Source organism: Protopterus annectens, chromosome 6.part0, assembly GCF_019279795.1.
Source record: "Protopterus annectens isolate FY-2018-M chromosome 6.part0, PAN1.0, whole genome shotgun sequence".
NCBI lineage: Eukaryota > Metazoa > Chordata > Ceratodontiformes > Protopteridae > Protopterus > Protopterus annectens.
In genome coordinates, this window is record NC_056737.1 from 39986948 (window position 1) to 40009301 (window position 22354).

Here is a 22354-nt window from a genome sequence, read left to right on the forward strand (position 1 = left end):
CTGCCAATCATGAGCGGACAGGTGATATGCTGTGGCGACCCCTAACCGGGAAAAGCCGAAAGTAGTAGTTCCCCTTCTTTTTAGTGCAGGCATTTTTATATTAGCTTGCTTAAAATACATAATGTTTTAGCAGCAAGAGTAGGTTTTATGCAAATTAATCCAAAGTTCTGCATAATCTGCCAGATCAATAAGGACATCAGCAAGCACATTGAAAGCAGTTCAGTATCCGTTATTATTGTGATTTTATTATTTTCAGTTAAAACAGCCTAACGCATGCTGCTATAATAGTAGATAGTAAAAACTGTTGTGTGTTGGTGGATATAGTTGTGCTTTGGGCTGCCACTTGAAATCCCTGTTCCTACTGTAGTTCTCAGACTGCAGAACCTAGATGCAAAATGTGTTAATAATCACCCAGCTAATCCTACAGGAGGATTTTACAGCAGTATAAAAATGTGTATTCAGCTTGGAATCTAAATCATGACATAAAAAAATGAATTTCCCATAGTCTGTAATGTTGCATAATTTTTTTTCTAAAATGGATATATCATCATATCTTTCTCTTCATATGCTGCAGCATTCATCACATTAGGGAGTAATCCGCCTCCGGCCGACTCATACGTCCAGCCCGCATACAAAGGTTTACATGCTACTGCAAGGTACGTGTGATGCCGCACATCTCTGTACGTATGTCGGTCATAAAGAGACGTCGGGTATAAAGCAGTTGTCAGCATGCACCAACTTCAGAACTTCTCTGCCTCCTGCTTGTTTAACTGCTCCGGATGTTTGGTCACCAGATCGGTGGTGATTCCTAATTCAGATAAGTACCCCTTTGGGTTTTTTTCTTGCTTAATTCTTTTAGTGGTACTGTGTTTTGTGATGATTTCCTGTCAGCTAGAAAGGGTAAGTGTTAGTGTGTAAGGGAGATTCCACATAAACACACCCACGACCTCTGCCTCTTTTGTCTAAGCCCAGACCACGATCACACTGCTGGCACTCAGCAAATCATTTGTCCCCAAAACTCTTAGAAGCCACTTAGCTTCACTTAAGCTCTACTTAGAAAATCAGCATCTTAAGCACCTCGCACAGGAGATGGAGGTGATATCGGGTCCTTTGGACGAGCCAAGTGATAAGAAGGCCAAGAAACCTTGGCCTGATGTTACTTTTGTGCCCTCCCTTCCAGTTGTCCTTCTTGAGGCTGATGTAGGCCCGGAGGTGGTGGATGCCCCTTCAGCGGGTACCACTTTGGAAGCCCCGAAGGAGTACACCAGCATATACTCGAGGGAAAAGCATGTGTCCAACTTGGGCAAAAAGGGGAAACCGTGGCTCGTGGTATCTGAAGGTCCATGTGGCATCACCCAGATCATGGTGCACCAGGATGTAATGTCAGACATAGTAGAGTGTAGGCTGATATCAGGCCCTTCGACCTTCCATCACATGAAAGCCCCTAAGAAGAAAAGGTTACAAACAAAGCACGTTACACCTGCTCCTCAACAGCAAACTCCTGATTGGCAGGCTTTTTCACAAACCCTTTTCAGTGCTTTCATGGCTCTGTCCCAGCCCTCTCCTCCTATTCCTCTGCAGGCTTTCTCTCCCTCCTCAGCTTTTAAGAGAGTTACTGTGGATACCTCTTCTGATGAATAGGAATCTTCAGGGATGAGTCTTTAGCATTCTCCACACAAATTGTTTCCTACCTGGGCTATGCCTCCCCAGAAGAGGAATCTAATGGTTCAGATTCCCCTTGGGAGGATGTTTTCTTTGGGGAAACTATTCAAAAAATGAAGGATTTCTTCAAGTGGGACTGCTCACAAGTCTGTGATATACAAGAGGTATTATTATCTCTTGCAAATGGATTCTCCATCACCCTCTGCCATCCCTACCTGGATGCCTTTATTGCTACATCCAAGTGTCCAGACTCCCAGCCCCCAGCTTCCAAGTGCCCAGATAGGTTCTACAAGGTACCTGAGCACTCCAAGTTCCTGTTCAAAGCTCCATTTGCAGACCCAGCTACCGCAGACCCAGCTACCGTTTCAGTTTCAGCTGAGAAGGCTTTCAAATTGTTACCTTCCACTTTCCTAATTCCACCTGATAAAGAGAGCAAGCTCATAGAGAGGCTGAGAAAAAAGGTTTACATCTGTGCCACACTGGCCTTCCGGGCAATCAGTTACCAGACCCACTTGGCCAAATACTCCTTGGCTGTCCTTTCATATGCAGTTAAACTTCTTTCAGAGCTCCCAGACTACTCTGCCAAGGCTAAAGTGCCAGCTTTCCTTAATTCCTCTGCCCAGGTAACTAGGCACTCAAGTGCAGACATGATACTGCAGATGCTTCCGCTAGGGTGACTGCCTCTGGTTCAGTTCTTAGGAAATATTCTTGGCTGAGGTTACAGCCCTTACCCGATGACTTCAAGGCCAAATTGGTGGACACCCCCTTAGATAATAAAGCATTATTTGGTAGCTTGGCTGCAGTTATTCAGATCCCTACAGGAAAAAGGTAAGGAGCTTCAGGACCTCAGGCATATCCTTGTTTTCCCCTCTCCCCAGGTTCCAAAGGAACTATCCTGCAAAGACAGTTTTTGTTAGGAAACCTGTCTTATCTTCCTCCTCAAAATCTACTCTAGGAAGCAGGCATCATCTTCTTCTAAATCTGCTCCATCTACTCCAGCCCCTAAGCAGCCTTTTCAGCCCCCTTCAAAACCTGGTAGCCTGTGACTATCTGCCTTCAGGGTCATCCACCCCCTACCCCTTTGTCTATTTCAGTCTCTTGATGCTTGGAATCATATCACCCAGAAATATTGGGTCTTGTCCATCATCCAGAGAGGATACTTCACAGTGTGGAAAAATTACCCTTCTTTCAGAGGCATTCCACTTCCACCAAAAGAACAAATGTGTTTCTTTTCTCAGGTCATTTCAGACCTTCTTTCTCAGAAGACAATCCAAGAGGTCTCCCCATTTTAATCCCCAGGAAGGATGGTCCTTGGAGACCCATCCTGGACTTTTCTCATCTGAACACCTTCCTGAAAGTCCCCTCTTTCCACATGCCATCTCTTCTTCCATTGATTCCCCCTCAAGCATTCATGGTCACATCCCATTCACCCTTTGTTCAGGAAACTTTGCATTTTTCTGTTGCTTCATTACATTTTCAGTTTTGTGCTTTGCCCTTTGGTCTATCTATAGCACCAAGGGTCTTCACAAAATGCTTGGCTCCTGTCATAGCATTTTGCAGACTGCAGGAAATTCAGATCTTCCTGTATGTAGACAACATCCTAATCCAAGCACAGTCCTCAGACTGACGTCAGGAAGATCTTCCCTTCGTTATCTCTCTTCTGGAGAGCCTAGGCTTCTCTATAAGCTATCAGAAGTCCTTGCTGATCCCCTCCCAAGACCAAATTTTCCTGGGTTGCAGGACCCAAACAAAGAAAATGCTGGCTTCATTGCCCACAGAAAAGCTGATGTTCCTGAGTTATTTCCAGAGCATTTCACCCCTTCAATCTCTGTTTACTAGGGAATACCTGTGTATCTTGGGGTTCATGGCATCTATGATTCCAGTGCTCTCATGAGCCAAGTTACACATGTGAAAGATTCAATGGTTCCTAAAAACAGTCTGGATGCAGCACTCTTACCCACTGGATTTCATGATTCCACTTCTACCGTGCATATGAAAGGAGCTGGACTGATGGATCCTACAGGTGACCAAAAATTCTGGTCTCTCTCCAGCCACCCCTGCCCTCTCAGGAGTTATACAAATATGCCTCAGGCACAGGATGGGGTATGACCCTACAGTCTTGGAGGGTCAGGGATGTTTAGACTCCCAAACAAAGGAACATATCCGTGTCAAAGAGATGAGGGCCCTGTTTTTTTCCCTACAGGTCTTCAAATCCAAGCTAATGCAAGGGACACTGAGATGGTTCACAGACACCACGGTCTTTTGGTACATCAGCAGTCAGGGGGGGAACGAAATCTTACCTGTTATGCAGACTAGCCCTGCATGCCTGGGGAATTAGTTTTACAAAGGCAGTTTACCTCCCTTCAGCGAAGAATGCGGTGGCAGACTCACTAAGCAGGTCCATGACCCAGTCCCACAAATGGATGTTACACAGGGATGTGTTTTTGGACCTGATCCATCATTGGGGTATGCTTCAAGTAGATCTTTTTGCCTCCCCCATGAAAATACAGCTTCAAAAATTCTGTGCCAGGATCCCACACCCCTTGGCCTGGAAGGTAGGCGCTCTATCCTTTTCATGGAAGGGGATTTTTTTTTTATGCATCCCCCTCCCCCTTTGCCTCTTCTTCAAAAGATCCTGCTACCAACAAAAATCTTGCTGCTGACTCCCTTTCTGCCAAGGCAGCTTTGGTTATCCCTTGTCCTGCACTTAGCCAGGGACATTCATCACGTTATCCCACAGGGATGGATCTACTCACAAAGGACAAAGGAACTCTTAATACATCGACAACTGTCAACTCTCAACCTGACTGTGTGGGTGAGAGCATTTTAATTCCCTTTTGACACCTATTCTCAGAGAATGAGCTTCAAGTTCTGTAGGAGGCCAGAAAACCTACTACTAGGAAATCCTATGTTTCCAAATGGAAAAGGTTTTTCATCTGGTGTTGCAAGAAGGACCTACAACCACAGTTGATAGATGTTAGACTGGTATTGTCCTACCTGTGTGAACTGATGGTTGACCTCACCTGTTCGCTTATCTGCCTATGTCTCCTCCCTTAGCCTCTAGATTAGAGGTTAAATTGTTTCTTAAAGGCATCCTTCATAAAATATCATCAAGGAAACCTGTCCCTCCTCCTTGGGATCTCAATTTTGTGCTAGAGAAGCATGCATTGTCCCCCTTTGAGCCAGCAAACTCCTCTTCCCTGCAGCACTGCACATGGAATACAGTTCTACTAGTGGCCATTACCTCTACCAGAAGGGTGTCTGAGCCGCAGGCTTTGCTGTCTAATCCCCCTTTTACTGTCTTCCACAGAGGTAGGGTATATTTACATACTAACCCTTTCTTTATGCCTAAGGTGGTCAACGAATTATCCCTTAATCAGTCTGTTAACCTTCCCACCTTTTTTTTCTTCCCCTCAATCTTCAAGTGGGAGGATTCTGCACACCTTAGATGTGCACAGGCAACTCAGATATTACCTTGATAAAACAAAAATGATCTTTAAATCTGAATGCCTGTTTGTGTCCTATCACCAAAGGGCCGTGAGTGAACTGGTTTCCAAGCAAACAGTTTCTTCCTGGATCTCTAAAGCTGCTGTAAGAGCCTTTCTTCCCCAGTGAGGGCACACTCCACTGGGGCAGTATCCTCTTTTGGGGCTTTTTTCAAAGGCTTAGACACTTGTTTTGTCCTGGAGGCAGCTACAAACATTATAAACTTGATGTCATCTCCAGGTCCAGGGCTGGATATGCCAGAGCTATTCTACAGGGTTTTGTAGAAAAAGCCTCTGCTCCTCCTCCCTCTAATCCTTCCCAAGCTTGAGCTTGGCATTCTCCCTAATGTGATGAATACTGCAGCATCTGAATAGAAGGACATAGAATAGTTGTGTAAAATCTTACCATAACCATAGTTGCACTTCTCTTCTATATGCTGCAGTAGTATTGCAGCCCCCCCCCCCACTGCCTTCCCCCAGATGCTTGCCTATTCTTTCCTGGTGATGTAGGCTCAGGCTGGTGCTTTTCAGCATTCATTTCTAAAGTTGGTGCGTGCTGGCATCATCCGCTTTTATACCCAACGTCTCTGTATGACTGACATACGTGGAGAGATTTGCAGTGTCACATATACCTCACAGTAGCATGTAAACTTTTGTATGTGGGCCAGATGTACGAGTCAGCCGGAGCCAGACTATTCCCTAATGTGATGAATACTGCAGCATATAGAAGAGAAGGACATCTGTAGTTATGGTAAGATTTTACTCAACTATTCTAGCTTTCTGTTAAAAATGTAAAAAAAAAAAAAATATGTATAAAATGGTAAATTATTGCCATTTAAGTTTTCAGAAACTCCAATATTATTACCATTTCACTTGTCAGAAATTTCAGTCTAACGAATTTTTACCTGTTCATGGTATTAGTATAAGAGAAATCACAACAGGGCGCTTTCTAAGAATCCATTTACACTAAGAGGAGAACTGTGATTCCTCCATGAAAACAATATTGAGTAGCTAAAAGTAGTAGTAATAATAATATCCTTTTGTTGAACTGGAAGGCCCACTAGGCACTTAATCTTTTTCAGGGGGACCTGGGAGCGATGTCTGGTTAAATGACATGCTTAAGGTTGAGGCAGATGAGAGCTGAGAGAATCAAACCCTGTACCACAGAACTATAGGCAGTCCCCGGGTTAAGGACGAGATCCATTTTTTTAGTCTGTCCTTAAGTCAAATTTGTATGCAAGTCGAAACAAGTACATATAGTTCTTATTAAATGTCACTTAGTCAAGTGTTTGCCTCAGTCTAGTATTTATTTTATTTTTCTTTACATATAAAACACTTTAGAAACACTTCCATGTAAAAAAAAACTTAAACATAATACTGTATACTGTAGTAAGAACAATAATACCGTACGTACAGTGTAATAACACTACCGTAAGTATGTTCATACAGTACAGTAGAATGTTCTTTACAAAAAAAAAAAACTGTTAGACTTACCTCTTTTTAAACTTCACTTCACATTTCTGTACTACAGGCATCACCCATGAATGTTTTTCACTCTTTCCTCAACTTTCAGACCTCTACCAGACCTCCTACTGTCACCTACACCCTAGTGAGCTGCAATGTCATTTGCCCATTCTACTGTACAAGACAGCGGTCTTGACCAATCAGATCACCAACACAGTGATCTCTTAACCAATCGATTCCTTTTTGTTCTCCATGAAGGTAGAAGTAACTGCTGTAACAAGACGTGTGAGCAGCTTCACAAACGGGGAAAACAGGGAAAAGGAAAGTACAGCATAATTCTTCATTTTCAAGGTAAGATTTGGGCAACTTTAAGGATTTTTATTAATTTTCACATTATTTTCAACATTGCAGCAACCCGTTCTCATCTATGGGTTTTCCTTAAGTCAGATGTCTTTAACCCAGGGACAGCCTGTGTAGCATACATCCTTAACCCTCAGTGCCAACTGTCATACATTTTAAGTAAAACCAGCATATTTTAACCATTCTATGACCTTCCTAGTTGAAGTTGTTAGTAAGCCATTAGTATATGTTCCGCATTTTGCCCATTTGTTCCACATTTTGAGGATTAATATTCCTCATTTTGGAGATGGAGGGTTGAGGGCTGTTATCCTGACTTCTGGGTAGCATTTACTGCACCCGTGATGAGTGAAGATCAAAACTTAATCCTTAGTAGGTTTTTTGGCTTATGGGCTACTTACTTGCCATTTTCTACCAGTTTATGTCAGATGATAAACAGAACTGCTCTCGTTATTGCTATTGTCACAACTTTTCAAGCAGCCATTTTCATTTTAGAACCCAGTTCCCAAACAGAATGTAACCCCTTTGCAGGAAAACTACCTTTCCTGGCTTTTGTACATCTCAAGTCAAGATGTTGAATTAGTTTGTAAAGATTAATGCTATTAATATTGCTATCTGAGACATACCTGACAACTATTCAATATGATATCCCAGCATTAGGTGTTTCCTTTTATTGGAGACTCTCCTACAGCACTCATGTTGTCATGAGAAAGAACATGCTTAGAGATTAAGTGCATAAAATAAAACATTGCAGATGTTCATAAAGCATGGTATAAAGGATGTTCAAGTGCTAATCATATCAGTTTATCTTTGAGAGGGACCTTCTTTGCTCATGACTTGGTCAACCTTCATGTGAGCTGATAGTCTTGTAAGTACGGTAACTTACCATAATTACTTACTGATGGTCCTGTAAGTTGCTAATGTGGTATACTTGTTTCTTTCTCTGTCAGTATGCATGGGAACAGAGCTGAGGATCATGGGACCAGGTTCACCCCCTTATGTGCAGTGTATCATACTGTGGTATGTCCTGGCAGGAGATATGTGCTTCCAACCATTGGGCCTAGAGAATCAAAGGATTGTGCTGAGGAGAAAGTTCATATTACAAAATGTACTGACTGTAAAAAATAATTTTAACTGGATTTGATAAAAGTAATGAATAAAGTATTGACTTAAAGCATTACTGGAGATTAAAGACATTTGTAAATGGCTGAGATTGCAAGCCAGTATAAGTCCAGGACTTAGTGACTGTTAATATTATAAGTGTATCCTGAGACACAGAGCAGCAAACCTGTAAATCATCACATGGGTTTGGATTAAACTATGACTGTCTGTTTTTTTATGTAAGCACCTGGAGAGGATATATATGGCAGTTTGTATATTGTGTTTTATTGGATGAAGTCTTTGGTTTGTTAAAGAAGAAAGTGCTAAAAAGCTCTGAACTGATCAAGTAGTTCTTTTATTTGTGTTTTTGAATTTTGTGTTTGTGCACAGGATTCCAGGACACTGAATTATAACATCATCCTTATAAAATTCATTACAAGTACATCTTCTCTGCTAATTTTTTAAACATGACATTGTTAGGTATAGGTGGGGCCTTATTTGTACTACACTTTTTTGGAATGAAAGCTTGAAAATGAAATTAAGGATTTTGTCTATTCTTGAAAGGGCTCTGCCTGCTTTTGTAGTAAGTGTATTTTGCAAGGAAAAAAGTAGAATTTGTCTTCTTATCACTGAAGTCGTTAGTACAGATGTGGTTCACCCAGCTAGTTTTTGTATCCATGGAAGATCTGGTAACTCTACCAGTTTACTGTGCACTGTTGAACTATGAGGAAAAGACCCTGATACCCCTATACTACCAGTATTGGGGGCTCTACCTTAACAGATCGGAAACTTCATCTAGTACCACATATATTCTGTACTGAAGTAGCTTGCATTTTACAGGAGGTCAAAAGGCTCTTTTTATTCTGCCACAAGAAAAAGTATCTAGATCCAACAGCCTCCTTGGTTCATTAAGTACTGCAGTACTCTTTGATCTGTCTGAAAATGCTTTTGATTATTCATTTATCAAAGTACACCTGTCAGTAGTGTCAGCCTTTCTGCCTTTGGTCCCTTCATTATCCTTCATACCTGTTCTGAGTATGTTCGTAATAAGCATCTCACGTCTGAGGCCCCCAGGGAGAGAAGTGCCTTTTTCTGTATTTGATTTGAGCTTCATAAGCAGAAACTTCTTTTCCCTTCCAGATCACTGTTGTCCCATTCTTATTGTAGAAAACTCTTTAATTGGTGCCATGTTGGTTCAGCCAGAAGATATTCAGAGCAGCAGACCTTCATGGGCAGAGAATCCAATGCATCTTCATTAAGGACAGTGTGACACTTTGGACCAATGGCTCTCTGTTGCCTAAGGAAGTCTTGGAGCTGATACTGAAGCCATCCATTCAGATGTCTGTTGGTCACCAAGTCCATATGATAAAGGTGACAGGTCCTGCCACCATGGACATTAGCAGACAGTTTTTGTGTCAGTTAGACTAACAAAGCTACAAGCTTTAGATTATATGGTCATCTTTTCTGTTTGCCTGTTTCATGCTAGGAAGTCAGGCAACATTAGTATCCCAACAGGCTGTGGCTCTCTGTCATCCTTGTGTTATGATTATCATCAGAGACTTTCTGTCCACAGCAGGGCTTGCTGCATATGGGCTACTAACATTTCTGCAGTCATCATGAAGAATATGTCAGGCCAAAGTATATGTGAAGCTGTCCCTTGGATGCCTTTCACATTTTCTGTAAGTATTACAAGCGGGAATTCAGTTTGGAAGTTAGACAGACTTGGCCATGCGGTATCCAAAAGAATAGTGTAGTCATCCACCCAGATTTGAAAACAGGTGGATTATCACTGCTTGGTAATTTCCTATTTATTTATGAAAAAAACTGAAGCAATGCCTGTTATGATGAAAGTAGTACAGTTGTATGAGTGTGCTCACCATAAATGTACGTATTCGAATAGTAGAATCTTTACTGCAGTATGAGCTGTCACCATCCCATCTTGCTGGAGTGGGTTATGTATTTCCTGCTGCCTCCTTCCCAAGGAGCAATTCCATAAATGCTGTGTGTGTACAGTTGCTGATGTTGCTATTCCCGTGGTAAGTGGCTCCTTGCCATTCATTGAAAGGGTGTTGATATTTTTGTGTGTGCTTTGTTTAGAGTATCCAGGGTTAGCGCAGGTGATGGATTAATGCACTGTTTTTCCTGACTCAGACTTTTTTATGGTCTTCTCAGTTAGATGATGTACACTGATTGGTGACCACCCCCCAGTAAAGGACTGAGAATGTGAGTAATGGTATGGGTTATTATCCCCATTACAGCTGTATTCCTTACTGCCATCCTTAGCATGAGTGGTAACTTACACCTGGTCTTGGGATGTCTGAGGGCTGCTGAAGTCCATCTGGAAGACTGACATCTGTCTGGTCCATGAATGAACAGTAGTAGCAGAAATACTGTTGATGTCCTTCAAGGATGCATCTGCAGTCATAACATATGGGTTGTCCTGCCTCAGGCAGCCCTTCGGTCGGCCGGATTCCAAAGTCTGGGTCTGGCCTTGGCTGATGTCGCACTTTCCCCGACGTCAGAGCGTCTGGGGTATAAAAGCATCAGCCGACGCCATTTTCCTCAGTCTTTCTTGCCGCGCGGTGCCCGAAGCAGAAGCTGTTCGCAAGTGCCGGTCGGTCAGATCCAGTGAATTCAGCTACCGAAGACTTCGAAAAAAGCTAAGTACCCCGTTGGGGACTCTTTCTTGCCTCAGCCGATGTCAGACAAAATAAATAATTGTTTAACTTGTGGGAAACAAATACCTCATAAGGATTTCCATTCCTACTGCCTTCCTTGCTTAGGCCCAGACCACGACGTATCGGCCTGTTCTGCCTGTGCTTCCTTCAACCGATGAACTCTTAGACGTCGGTCGGAGTTTGCAGAGGAATTTTTTGGGGCCAGTTTTGCATATAAAATGCCGTCGGAATCTCCGACTTCGCATTTGGTTAAAAAACGGAAGGACAAGGACCGACACTTGCGGCCCGCGGTTTCGGCTGAAACCACGGTAAGGCCTACCGCGAGTGCCTCGGTTTCGGCCGAAACCGAGTCCTCGGAGATTCCTACTTCCGAATCCATTCAACCGACCACCGCGGCCTGGGAGGCCCCGGCTGAGTCGGCTACCGAACTACCTACCGAAACCAGTGTCCAGGAAATGCCCGACACCATACCTTTGGACATTTCTACTCCTGCACGTGGGGCAGCTAGGCCCCCTGCTTCCATGTCCATTAAGGCTTTTTCTAGGGTTAAAGCTGCTAAACTTTCTAAAAGTTTGCCTCCCAAGACTTCCTCCCAGAGGCCTACCTCTAGTTCTCAGATCCTCAGCCTTGCAGAGGACCTTATTTCTTTAATTAGAGGTTCACAACCTCATCCAGACAGGGCCTCTCACCCTCCACCAGACAAAAGGCCCAGGACTGACCCCTCTGACCCACACTCTTCAGATGAGTCCACGGATGGATCTGAGTTGTCAGACCACCAGGAGGAGGCTTATTCGCCTTATGTGGATTCAGATGCTGAGGAATCTATCCCTTCGGCCTCCCCTCCTGAAGAGTTTTCCTTTGGTGAGACTCTACACTCCATGAGAGAGCATTTTCAATGGCAAGGTCAGGAATTCTCTGATTCTAGAAAAAGATTAAGGACCTTTTTGCATTTACCTCAACATAGGCCCTTAGGTATACCTCCTGTTTTGAATGTAATTGATGATGTGTACAATGATGTCAGTACAGCCCCTGACACTCTTCCTCCGGCCCCTGCCAAACCTGATAGATACTACAGGGTCCCGAATTCTCATTTCCATCTGTATAAAGCCCATTCTGCAGACCCAGAAACTATTTCTCAGGGCCCTAAAGGGGTTGCGGCCGCCACTGCCAAAAATCCTCTACCCTCTGAAAGAGAGTCTAGAGCTTTAGAGAGATGGGGAAAGAAGGTATATACTTCTGCAACTCTTTCTGTCAGGGCATTAAAATGTCAATTTCATATGATACAGTACCAAGAGTATTTGTTAGATGAGCTGAATAAGAAACTTTCTTCTCCTGAACCCCTTGACCGTAAATCACTTCAGGATTTGGTACACAACTCACAACAGGTTAGTAATCATTTCTTAAAATGTGGCTATGATGCATTGGAGGCTTCATTTAGGTCAGCTATGACTGGGGCAGTTATTCGTAGGCATGCCTGGCTGAAGGAACAATCTTTGCCAGACCATGTTAAAGCTAAACTCCTGGATGCCCCAATGGAGAAACAAAATTTATTTGGCTCCTCTGCTCAGGAGATCTTAAAAAAGGTTGAAGAAAAGGCAAAATTTGTGCAAACAGTTAAGGATTTCCTGCAAGTACAACCACCGAGATTCAGCAGAAACCGGCCTTCTAAGAATTGGTCCTTTCCAGACTCGGACAGAGCCCAGAGAGGCAGGAACAGGCGCCCTAGAGGCAGAGGCCAATCGAAGGGGTCCTACAGAGGCCGTCAGTGGCAGCCTGCCAACCAGAGGAGTAGTGCAACAGCAGCAACAACTACTACTACACCAGGACAGGCTCAATGACTTTGCTCTGATTCCGCCTACCAGGGATCAACTGGAAGCACCCTTGGGCGGAAAGCTGGCTTTATTCTCAAAAAACTGGCATTACATTACAAGGGACACATGGACACTGCAAATAATAGACAAGGGATACAGGTTCCACTTCCACACTTTGCCAAAAAGAAACGGCATGCCAAACCTTCCACCAAATCAGAGAGCAGATGCTTTAAGGCAGATCAACAATTTGCTTCAGATGAAAGCTATAGAAAAGGTACCACTTTCAGAACAAGGCCAAGGATTTTACTCCAGACTATTCCTTGTACCAAGAAAAGAAAATCAATGGAGGCCTATTCTCGACCTGTCCGCACTGAATACTTACCTCATTGTGCCAAAATTCAAGATGCTGACCCTACAGCAACTTCTTCCCATGTTGGGCAAGGAGTCTTGGCTGGTGACTCTAGATCTCAAGCAGGCATACCTGCACGTCCCTATTCGACCAAGTTGCAGAAGACACCTCAGATTTCTTGCAGGATCAGAGCATTATCAATTCTCAGCATTGCCGTTTGGCTTATCTACTGCACCCAGAGTATTCACGAAATGCCTGGCATCAGTAATGGCACACTGCAGACTTCAGGGGATTCAAATCTACCCATATCTGGACGACTGCCTAATACAACCGGACAACAAGGGAGATTTGCTAAAGGACTTGGCCTATGCCATCCACCTGCTACAGGCCTTGGGTTACACAGTCAACATCCAAAAGTCAAGACTTGTGCCATGCCAAAGGATAACCTTTTTGGGTGCAGATCTGGACACAACCACCCAAATGGCTTTTCTCACAGAAGAAAAACAAAAACAACTTCCAGATTACTTCATGATTCTGACAAAACAAACTCAGCTTACTGCAAGGAAAATCCTGCAGGCCCTGGGTTACATGGCATCCTGCATAATTCTGATACCACAGGCCAGGCTGCATATGAGAAAATTACAATGGTACCTAAGGAGTGTATGGTCTCAACACAGTCACAGTTTAGAAACCCTGATACCAATCATTCCTTGCCTTCAAAAAGAATTTCTGTGGTGGGCTCAGGCCTGCCAGTCCAACAGAGGGTTGCCATTCAACAAACCAAAAACAAGACAAACCATCACCACGGATGCTTCAGACCGAGGATGGGGAGCACACATGGAGGGCAAATGTATCCAAGGCCTATGGTCTCAGGGACAGCTAAGCATGCACATAAACCAAAAGGAAATGCTGGCAGTGATGCATGCAATCGAGGCTTTCAAACCCTTCCTCCAACAAGGACACCTGTTAATAAGGACAGACAACACCACGGTCATGTGGTACATAAACAAGCAGGGAGGCACACACTCTTACCCCCTATGCCTGCTAGCTATGAAACTATGGGAACTATGCCTGAAACTCAATATCCAACTACAAGCCCAGTTCGTACCAGGAAAAGAAAATACACTGGCAGACAGCTTAAGCAGAACTACCATGGATGCACACGAATAGATGCTGCACCCAGACATCTTCCAACTCATAGCAAAGGCATGGGGAACGCCGGAGATAGATCTGTTCGCTTCCCCCCTCAACCATCAACTGAAGACATTCTGCTCAAGGACATACCACCCACAAGCTTGGAGGGTGGACTCTCTCTCTTTCAGCTGGAAAGCTCTAAAAGTATATGCCTTCCCACATCTTCCATTAATGTACAAGGTTCTACTGAAGATCAGGGAGGAACAGCCAAGAGTGATACTGATAGCTCCAGACTGGCCAAGGCAACACTGGTATCCATTATTGAGAAGCATGTCTCAGGCAAAACCATGGCCTCTTCCCCCTATGGCCTCTTCTTCTGACGCAGAACAATTTCAAGATCATGCATCCCAACTTGAAAACATTGCATCTAACTGCCTGGAAAATTCCTTAAATCCCAATCACACTGTTTTATCACAGAAAGTGAAGGACATTATCTTGGAAGCTCGCCGGCCTTCCACAAGGAAGACATACTCAGCTAAATGGAAAAGATTTCTCATTTGGAACGCATCAAAAGGCTCAAATGTGGCAGTGGCAAGCATAACACATATTCTGGAATACTTAGCAGAATTGTTCCACAACGGCCTGTCCTATTCTTCCATTAAGATTCATGCCTCAGCAATTTCAGCAGAATACAATGTGGATCCAATCTTCTCACACCCTCTCCTCAGACAATTTCTGAGAGGGATCAAAAATATTAAACCTCCAAGAAGACCCCCTCTACCTGCTTGGGATCTCAACTTTGTGCTGGAGAAACTGACACTTCCTCCTTTTGAACCAGCAGCATCGGCGGATCTACAGTTTCTGTCTTGGAAAACTGCATTCCTTCTGGCAATAACTTCAGCAAGAAGAGTATCTGAGTTACAAGCATTAATGGCAGTACAGCCATTTCTTATTTTCCATCAGGACAGAGTTTCACTAAGAACCAATCCTACTTTTATGCCAAAGGTGGTATCTAGGGTATCCTTGAACCAAGCTATTCACTTGCCTACGTTCTTCCCAAATCCACAGAATAGAGGGGAAAAACTGCTGCATACCCTGGATATACACAGACAACTACGCTACTACTTGGACAGAACTAAAACTAGCAGAAAAACTGACCAACTATTTGTAGCATATGCTTCTGGAGTGCAAGGAAAGGCAATTTCCAAACAGACAATTTCAAAATGGATAGGAAATTGCATTCGATTTTGTTACTCCTTTCATGGAAAGCCAGTTCCTGAAAACATCAGGCCTCATTCCACAAGGGCCACGGCCACCACTACAGCCTTTCTACGAGGGGTGGCTACCAAGGACATTTTAGAAGCTGCTACTGGGAGCTCCGTGCATACATTTGCCAAACATTACAATCTACCTTTATACTCCAGATCCAGAGTAGGTTTTGCTACTGCAGTCCTGCAGGAGATCTTAACTACACCATACTTTTCTTAGCACCTCCTCCCCCAGATTGGCTATGGTATTCTACCCATATGTTATGACTGCAGATGCATCCTTGAAGGACATAGTACAGTTTTGTACCTACCATAAATGTAGATGTCCGATAGGTATGCATCTGCAGTCAGGGTTACCCTCCCTCCTACCCCTCTGTGGTATTCCTAAGGTACTTACCCCTCTTTTAGCTAGCTGGGGGAATCTATTATGGTGTATTTGTTTGTATATACATGTATATATTTATATAATTTTGCAAATGTTTGGAATTTTTTGCATTTACCCAAATTTAGCCTTCCTAGAGGGCACCTGGCATCTGGGGCAAGAAAAACTGAGGAAAATGGCGTCGGCTGATGCTTTTATACCCCAGACGCCCTGACGTCGGGGAAAGTGCGACATCAGCCGAGGCCAGACCCAGACTTTGGAATCCGGCCGACCGAAGGGCTGCCTGAGGCAGGACAACCCATATGTTATGACTGCAGATGCATACCTATCGGACATCTACATTTATGGTAGGTACAAAACTGTACTTTCAGACACCATTGGTTATGGTGAGTATCTCTCACAACTTTTTTCTGGCTTTTTTTAAATAAGCCATTTGTTTTTTGTTTCCTGCAGGACAGCTACCAATCTTAACATTGTATCTTTAAGAGATTCTTTGTCAAAAAGATTCCTAATCACTATCCTTCTCAAGGACATATGGCACTTGGTTTTTACTGAAATGGTGGACTGTTTTCAAATATAAATTGTGATTGCTTCATCAGTGATATGCTATGGCTGAACAGAACTGAAGAGGGAAGGGCACATCTCAATTTATGGGCATTTTATTAATGATGTTATTGATAAATAGAGTAAGCTGTGAGAATTGTGTCCCTTCCTGAACACTGCTTTAAAAGGAAGACCTGTCTTGTGGAGGGGAGATGCATGCATACAGGATTACCATTCTGACTTCTAAATTGTCAAAAATCTAGTGGTAAGGTAGGTACCTAAATAACTCAAGATCTTTTTTCAAGGTACAGTGTGATTCCAGCCAGTGAGATCATTCTTTTTTTATATGCTCAGCACCTGTAAAAAAAATTTGATTTCTTGTACATTTTTCTCTTAGGTGGAACAGTTGTATCGCTACATTGAACAGAAAGGAGAATTACAGGAAATAATTATTCTAATTAAACCCCTGACAAAGAACAAAACACCTGTCGGACCATTAGCCAAGCAAGGTCTTAAGGACCTGGAAGAGATTGTAGATCTTTTAAAGAAATTTGGAATTAAATTGCAGGTTGGTATTAAAGTTTGAACAAGTGAAAGGTTTTTAGTATATCAGACTTCTGTTTGATATTTGTTATGCCATTTACTTGGCTTTTATTAGTACACTCATAGGTTCATAAGTACTAGGCTAGCTGTTCTTGCAGGCAGTTTTAAGCCTAGCCAGTTTCCCTTTTTGGGCTCGAAATAACCTATCCCATTTGCTTATATATTGGCCTTACCCTTCCAGTGTCAATAATTATATTCTAATGAGAAATAACTGGGATTATACTGTTGATAATACTATAAACTATTTAGGAGCTGTATCTGTCCATTAGCAGTGGTGCAGGGGGCAGTCCTGGGTAAAATTTTCCATTTCCCATCCATAGATCTAAATTGCACTTGAAAAGGAACAGGGATCAACTCTGTTTTATGTGGATGGCAAGTCTGATGCTTAGCAGAGGTATCCTTTGCAAAATATACCTGTCCCTCCAAACTATTCTGTTGATGTTGTGGAAGAGGTTTAGATCCCTAGAACTTCCATTTTCTGATGCCATTTCATGTGCTGGTGGGCAGTAAATCCATCACTACTGGGTCAGAGGATGCTTTGTATGCCATTCACAGGTCACTGCTTAACAGTCTGTGGGATACCAAGTATAGTGACAGGGCTTTGAGTTGGTCCATGTAAGAAATATTGTTTAGGCCTTCTATATTTTTAGTAAGGTATCTCTTTGAGCATTCCAGTTGTTGCATGGGTTTGGACAGATACATACCGAAGGGGGCACTATACTCTATGACTGGGCTAATGAAGGTTGAGTGAAGGAGGACTATGAAATCTCTTTGTCTGGACATAATCCCTTTGTTTTAAGCTATCCAGTGTAGAAGAACCTTCTTATGTATGACAGTGGAGACATAGTTGAAAGTTAGGTCACCATCCATATAAGTTCCCAAATCCCGAACAAAGAGATAAACTCTTAGGTAAGTTTTTTTTTTTTTAAAGCAAGTATGAAGTACTCTTTCAGTTTGTACTTTTCACAAATAACATTTATCTTGTCTTCATTAGTATTTTATTCAGTGTATTTCACTTATTAAGTTTGTTCATGTTTGTTGCATTATTGAACAAGATATTTAATGTAATCTGCTGTATGTTTTGTGGAGCTTTTCACAGGTCTCTACTGTATGTAGACTGTTCAGTTAGATTTCCTGTTCCACCTGTGTCCATAGATAAAAAAGACAAAAATGACTGGTCCACCAGTATATATAAATAATAAAAACATGGAGAGGACTGTCATTCGTTGGTGGGAGGGGGTCTCTGTCATTCTCATCAGGGCTGGAATATAATTGTTAGAAGTCATGTGGAGGTTGCTTGGTTAAGTCCTGATGACTTCTTTCTGAAAGTCATGTCAGCTGACAAAAGCAAGTGTAATTACCATGACTGTGACTGCCTGCTTCCTCTAAACAAACATAACATTCCCAAGGGCAGACAGCATGTTAAGTCTTAGTCTATATTACACTGGAGTTTTTCCTGTTATGAGAGCCACCTTTAACCTTAAAGGTAAAGAAGAAGAGGAGGGCTGTAGTGCTTTCATTTTGATTGAAGTTGTCATCCCATCCCTCCTGGAGTGCTTACCTGAGTGATAAAGCAAAATGTAGTCTACACCTGACAACTCTGGGACTCTGTTTAGGCCTTCATCAGTTTCAGATGACCTTCACCAGTAGTTTTGTTTTTCAGACCTTTGTCTAGTGCATTTTTACAGTGAGCTGTTGTACTTCTGCACCCCCCGACATGTGGGTGGCTGAGGTACATGTCTGTGGATGGTGGAGTAATTTTTATTTTGTTTTGAGTACCTTGTGGAAATAAGTTCCAGGTTGCAATTAGCTCATCAAAGATATCCAGGCATTGCGCACTGCACCAGTTTTTCCTTCACACATCTTACTGAAACTGAAGTTGATAAGGTACTTAACTAACAGTGTCTGTAAAACTTCAAGTCTTATTATGGCTGAGGCATGACAAGCCATATGTATCAAAATACTGCTACCCAGAATTGAAAATGGCCTCCCGTTAATTTTTCTTTGCTGTGAACCCAAACTGCAGCACTGTTTTGAATAATTGGAAACATGCTGGGTTTTGTATATTTGTCAAACCCCATGGAGTGTCACAATACCACTATAAAAAAAGAAAATTGGTTCCTAGTATCAGTAAGGGCCAGATGATTACTAAATGCCCTTCCTTTCAAGCTTCTGTTGGAGGGGTATTGCCCATCATTGAAGAGCATGCTCCAAACAAGGCAGCAGTCATGTTCCCTATGAAAAACAAGGTCCTCCAGCTATTGAGACCACATTCTAAGTTAACATTATAACCAAAAGGATATTTACCAAGATAGTTTCAGCTAAAATTATACAGGTAAGGAACAGATTAAGGTTAGGAGCTAGCATACATTAGTAAGGTGGGTGGGGAGGGGGTGATTCACCCACATGCACTACCTTACTAATGCATGCTAACCTAAACCCTAACTCTTTCCTTAGAAAAAACCCTTTCTGTAACATTACCACTACACAGGACACACAGAAATATGCACCAACAACAAATAAGCAAATTACTAAAGCTATCCCCTTTCCCCTCTCTAATACGAACCCTCTTACCTCTGTCTACAGCGTAAAGTTGTTGTGTCTTTCGGCTTTTCCCGGTTAGGGGTCGCCACAGCGGAACTCCGGTCCGCTAATGATTGGCAGTTGATTTTTACGTACCGAGTTGCCAGCTCTGACGCGCAACCTTGAACGAAGGTATGCCCATTCACGCATGCCTCCATGCAGATGACGCTCTAGCTAAGAATCGAACCGGACAGCGTCTTACTGTGAGGCGACAACGCTACCGCAGCACCACCACCGCAGTCTGTCTACAGCATAATACCATCTACATATATACACACACACACTCACACACATATATCTATACATAAAGAGAGAGAGAGAAAGATGATCTGTATGTATTTAGTTATGTATGCATCTATTATATATATATATATATATATATATATATATATATATATATGGGTCACCTTTAAAACCTCGAAATCGCGTTTGCCCGACACGGAATCCGACGGGACGAGAATACCGACAACGCAGATGACCGACAAGGTGAGAACCCGACGGACTCGGTAAGTGTGCGATCGAGTGAGGGATTTAGTGTTAGGGAGCGGACAGGTAAGTGTGTGATAGTGAGGGACTGTGGGTTAGGGGTGGGTTAAGTGAGTTAGGGTTAGGGTGCATGTAGGGTGTGTGTGCGATAGTGAGGGACTGTGGGTTAGGGGTGGGTTAAGTGAGTTAGGGTTAGGGTGCATGTAGGGTGTGTGTGCGATAGTGAGGGACTGTGGGTTAGGGGTGGGTTAAGTGAGTTAGGGTTAGGGTGCATGTAGGGTGTGTGCGATAGTGAGGGACTGTGGGTTAGGGGTGGGTTAAGTGAGTTAGGGTTAGGGTGCATGTAGGGTGTGTGCGATAGTGAGGGACTGTGGGTTAGGGGTGGGTTAAGTGAGTTAGGGTTAGGGTGCATGTAGGGTGTGTGTGCGATAGTGAGGGACTGTGGGTTAGGGGTGGGTTAAGTGAGTTAGGGTTAGGGTGCAGGTAGGGTGTGTGTGCGATAGTGAGGGACTGTGGGTTTAGGGGTGGGTAAGTGAGTTAGGGTTAGGGTGCAGGTAGGGTAAGTGTGCGGTAGTGTCGGACCTTAGGGTTAGGGTTTGGGTTAGGGATAGTGCATATGTTATGTAGTGTACTGTGTTGTTTATGTGTAGTGTGTTGGTGTAATGGTTTTCGGTGTTTTGCGTTGTCAGCGTTTTTTGTTGTCGGTCATTAGTGTGTCGGGCAAACGCGATTTCGAGGTTTTAAAGGTGATCCATATATATATATATATATATATATATATATATATATATATATATATATATATATATGGGTCTACTTGATATGGTTGACATTTCATAATGTCGAAATTCATGTTGCCGAGACCATATGATCGACATTTGAAATGTCGACCATACAAGTAGAATCTAAAAAACAAAAACAAACTTACCTTAACGCTGCTAGCAGGGGGGGCTTCACCCCCCCCCTGCAACCCCCCACACCGACCAGAACTTAAATATGCCAACTCCGAGATCGCACAACAGTGTGGAAGTGGAAATCTTTCCATTCCGCACTGTAGAGAGATGCCAGTTCCCCATAGTTGACATTTCAAATGTCGATCATATGGTCTCGACCATATGAATGTCGACATTGTAAGATGTTGACCATTCGAAGGGGACCCATAGATATATATATATATATATATATATATATATGTGTGTGTGCGTGTTTGTAAATATATATATTTATCTCTCTCTCTCTCTATATATATATATATATATATATATATATATATATATATATATATATATGCACACACACACACACACACACACACACACACACACACACACACACACACACACACACACAGCTAAAGAGGGGGGGTATCTATTATCTGTCTATCTGATGATGTCTTTTTCATCCATACCGCAACTGATGGTTCTCAGATCTGATGTCAGATCCATCCTGGGCCCCTGTAATAGACTTTAGGTTCCATAGCTTGAGCTCCTCCCCTTTCCGACAACCCCCCTTCTCCTTAATTACCTCATATCTGGTTTGCTGGCCCCCCTTCTCAAGAAAAATCTGTGCTTCTTGAGGCTTTTCTTGCAGGTTCAATTACAACTTGGGTAGTCCCATCAGCGAATGTGATAGTAGATCTTATCTCTCCCATCAGGCTTGGAAGGATCTGGATGTCAAGGATCCCATCACCATATGCCCTGAGAAATATCTTGTTGCACCCAAGGATAGAGCTTATTGGACCATCAGTCCCCCAGTGGATGCTGTGGTGGTTGCAGAAAGAGCGCATGGAACAGAGTTTTTCTATCCATCCCCTAACAGAGAGTCTAGGATGTTGGACAGATTTGAGAAGCATATTATAACTCAGTGGCCTTTGCCCTCCAGTCTATGAATTATCTGGCACATGTAATGAAATTTGAGAGAAATTTTGCTCAAACTCTTTTCCAATACCCTTTTGGGATGCATGTCTGCAGAGGACACGATGATGTCTTCACAACTGGCCACATTCCAGTCCTTATCTAATGCCTCCTTGAGACTGATTTCTCACCTCTCAGAGGGAGTTTCTATAGCTGCAGGTTCAGGAATAACCATTAGAAGCCTTTCCTGGATCCACCTTTGTTATTTTTCAGAGCCCTTCAAGTCTTCATTCAACACTGTATTTTATGATGGATCCACCATATTCGACTCTAAGGTGAAGAAGACTCTTTCACTAGGAGTGAACCAGATGGGAAGACTTTATCTCGCATGGGAATCCATTTTTCTGTCCTTCTCCCAGAACCAGACAGATGGCAGAAATGTGTGGTTCAGAATGACTAGAGGTTCTTTACAATACTTTCGTGGAGAAAGATCACCTCATGGCAGAGGGGAGAGTTCTAGTGGAAGACACTGCTCCCATGGCAGAGGTGGACTGCAACATCAGGGCTTCAGAGGTCCTTTCTCAGAGAAATTTTT

The 22354-nt window shown here is 43.0% G+C and overlaps 1 protein-coding gene across 3 annotated transcripts in view; it reads left to right on the forward strand.

Moving 5' to 3' along the window:
* The window catches only part of EIF2AK4 (eukaryotic translation initiation factor 2 alpha kinase 4), a 3701979-nt gene that overhangs the window by 2469160 nt on the left and 1210465 nt on the right, over positions 1 to 22354 (forward strand). For all 3 annotated transcript variants that reach the window (XM_044073832.1, XM_044073831.1, XM_044073833.1), the window contains one exon: positions 16632 to 16802. In XM_044073832.1, coding sequence (XP_043929767.1) covers positions 16632 to 16802 — 171 coding nt within the window. The remainder of the gene's footprint in view (positions 1 to 16631; positions 16803 to 22354) is intronic.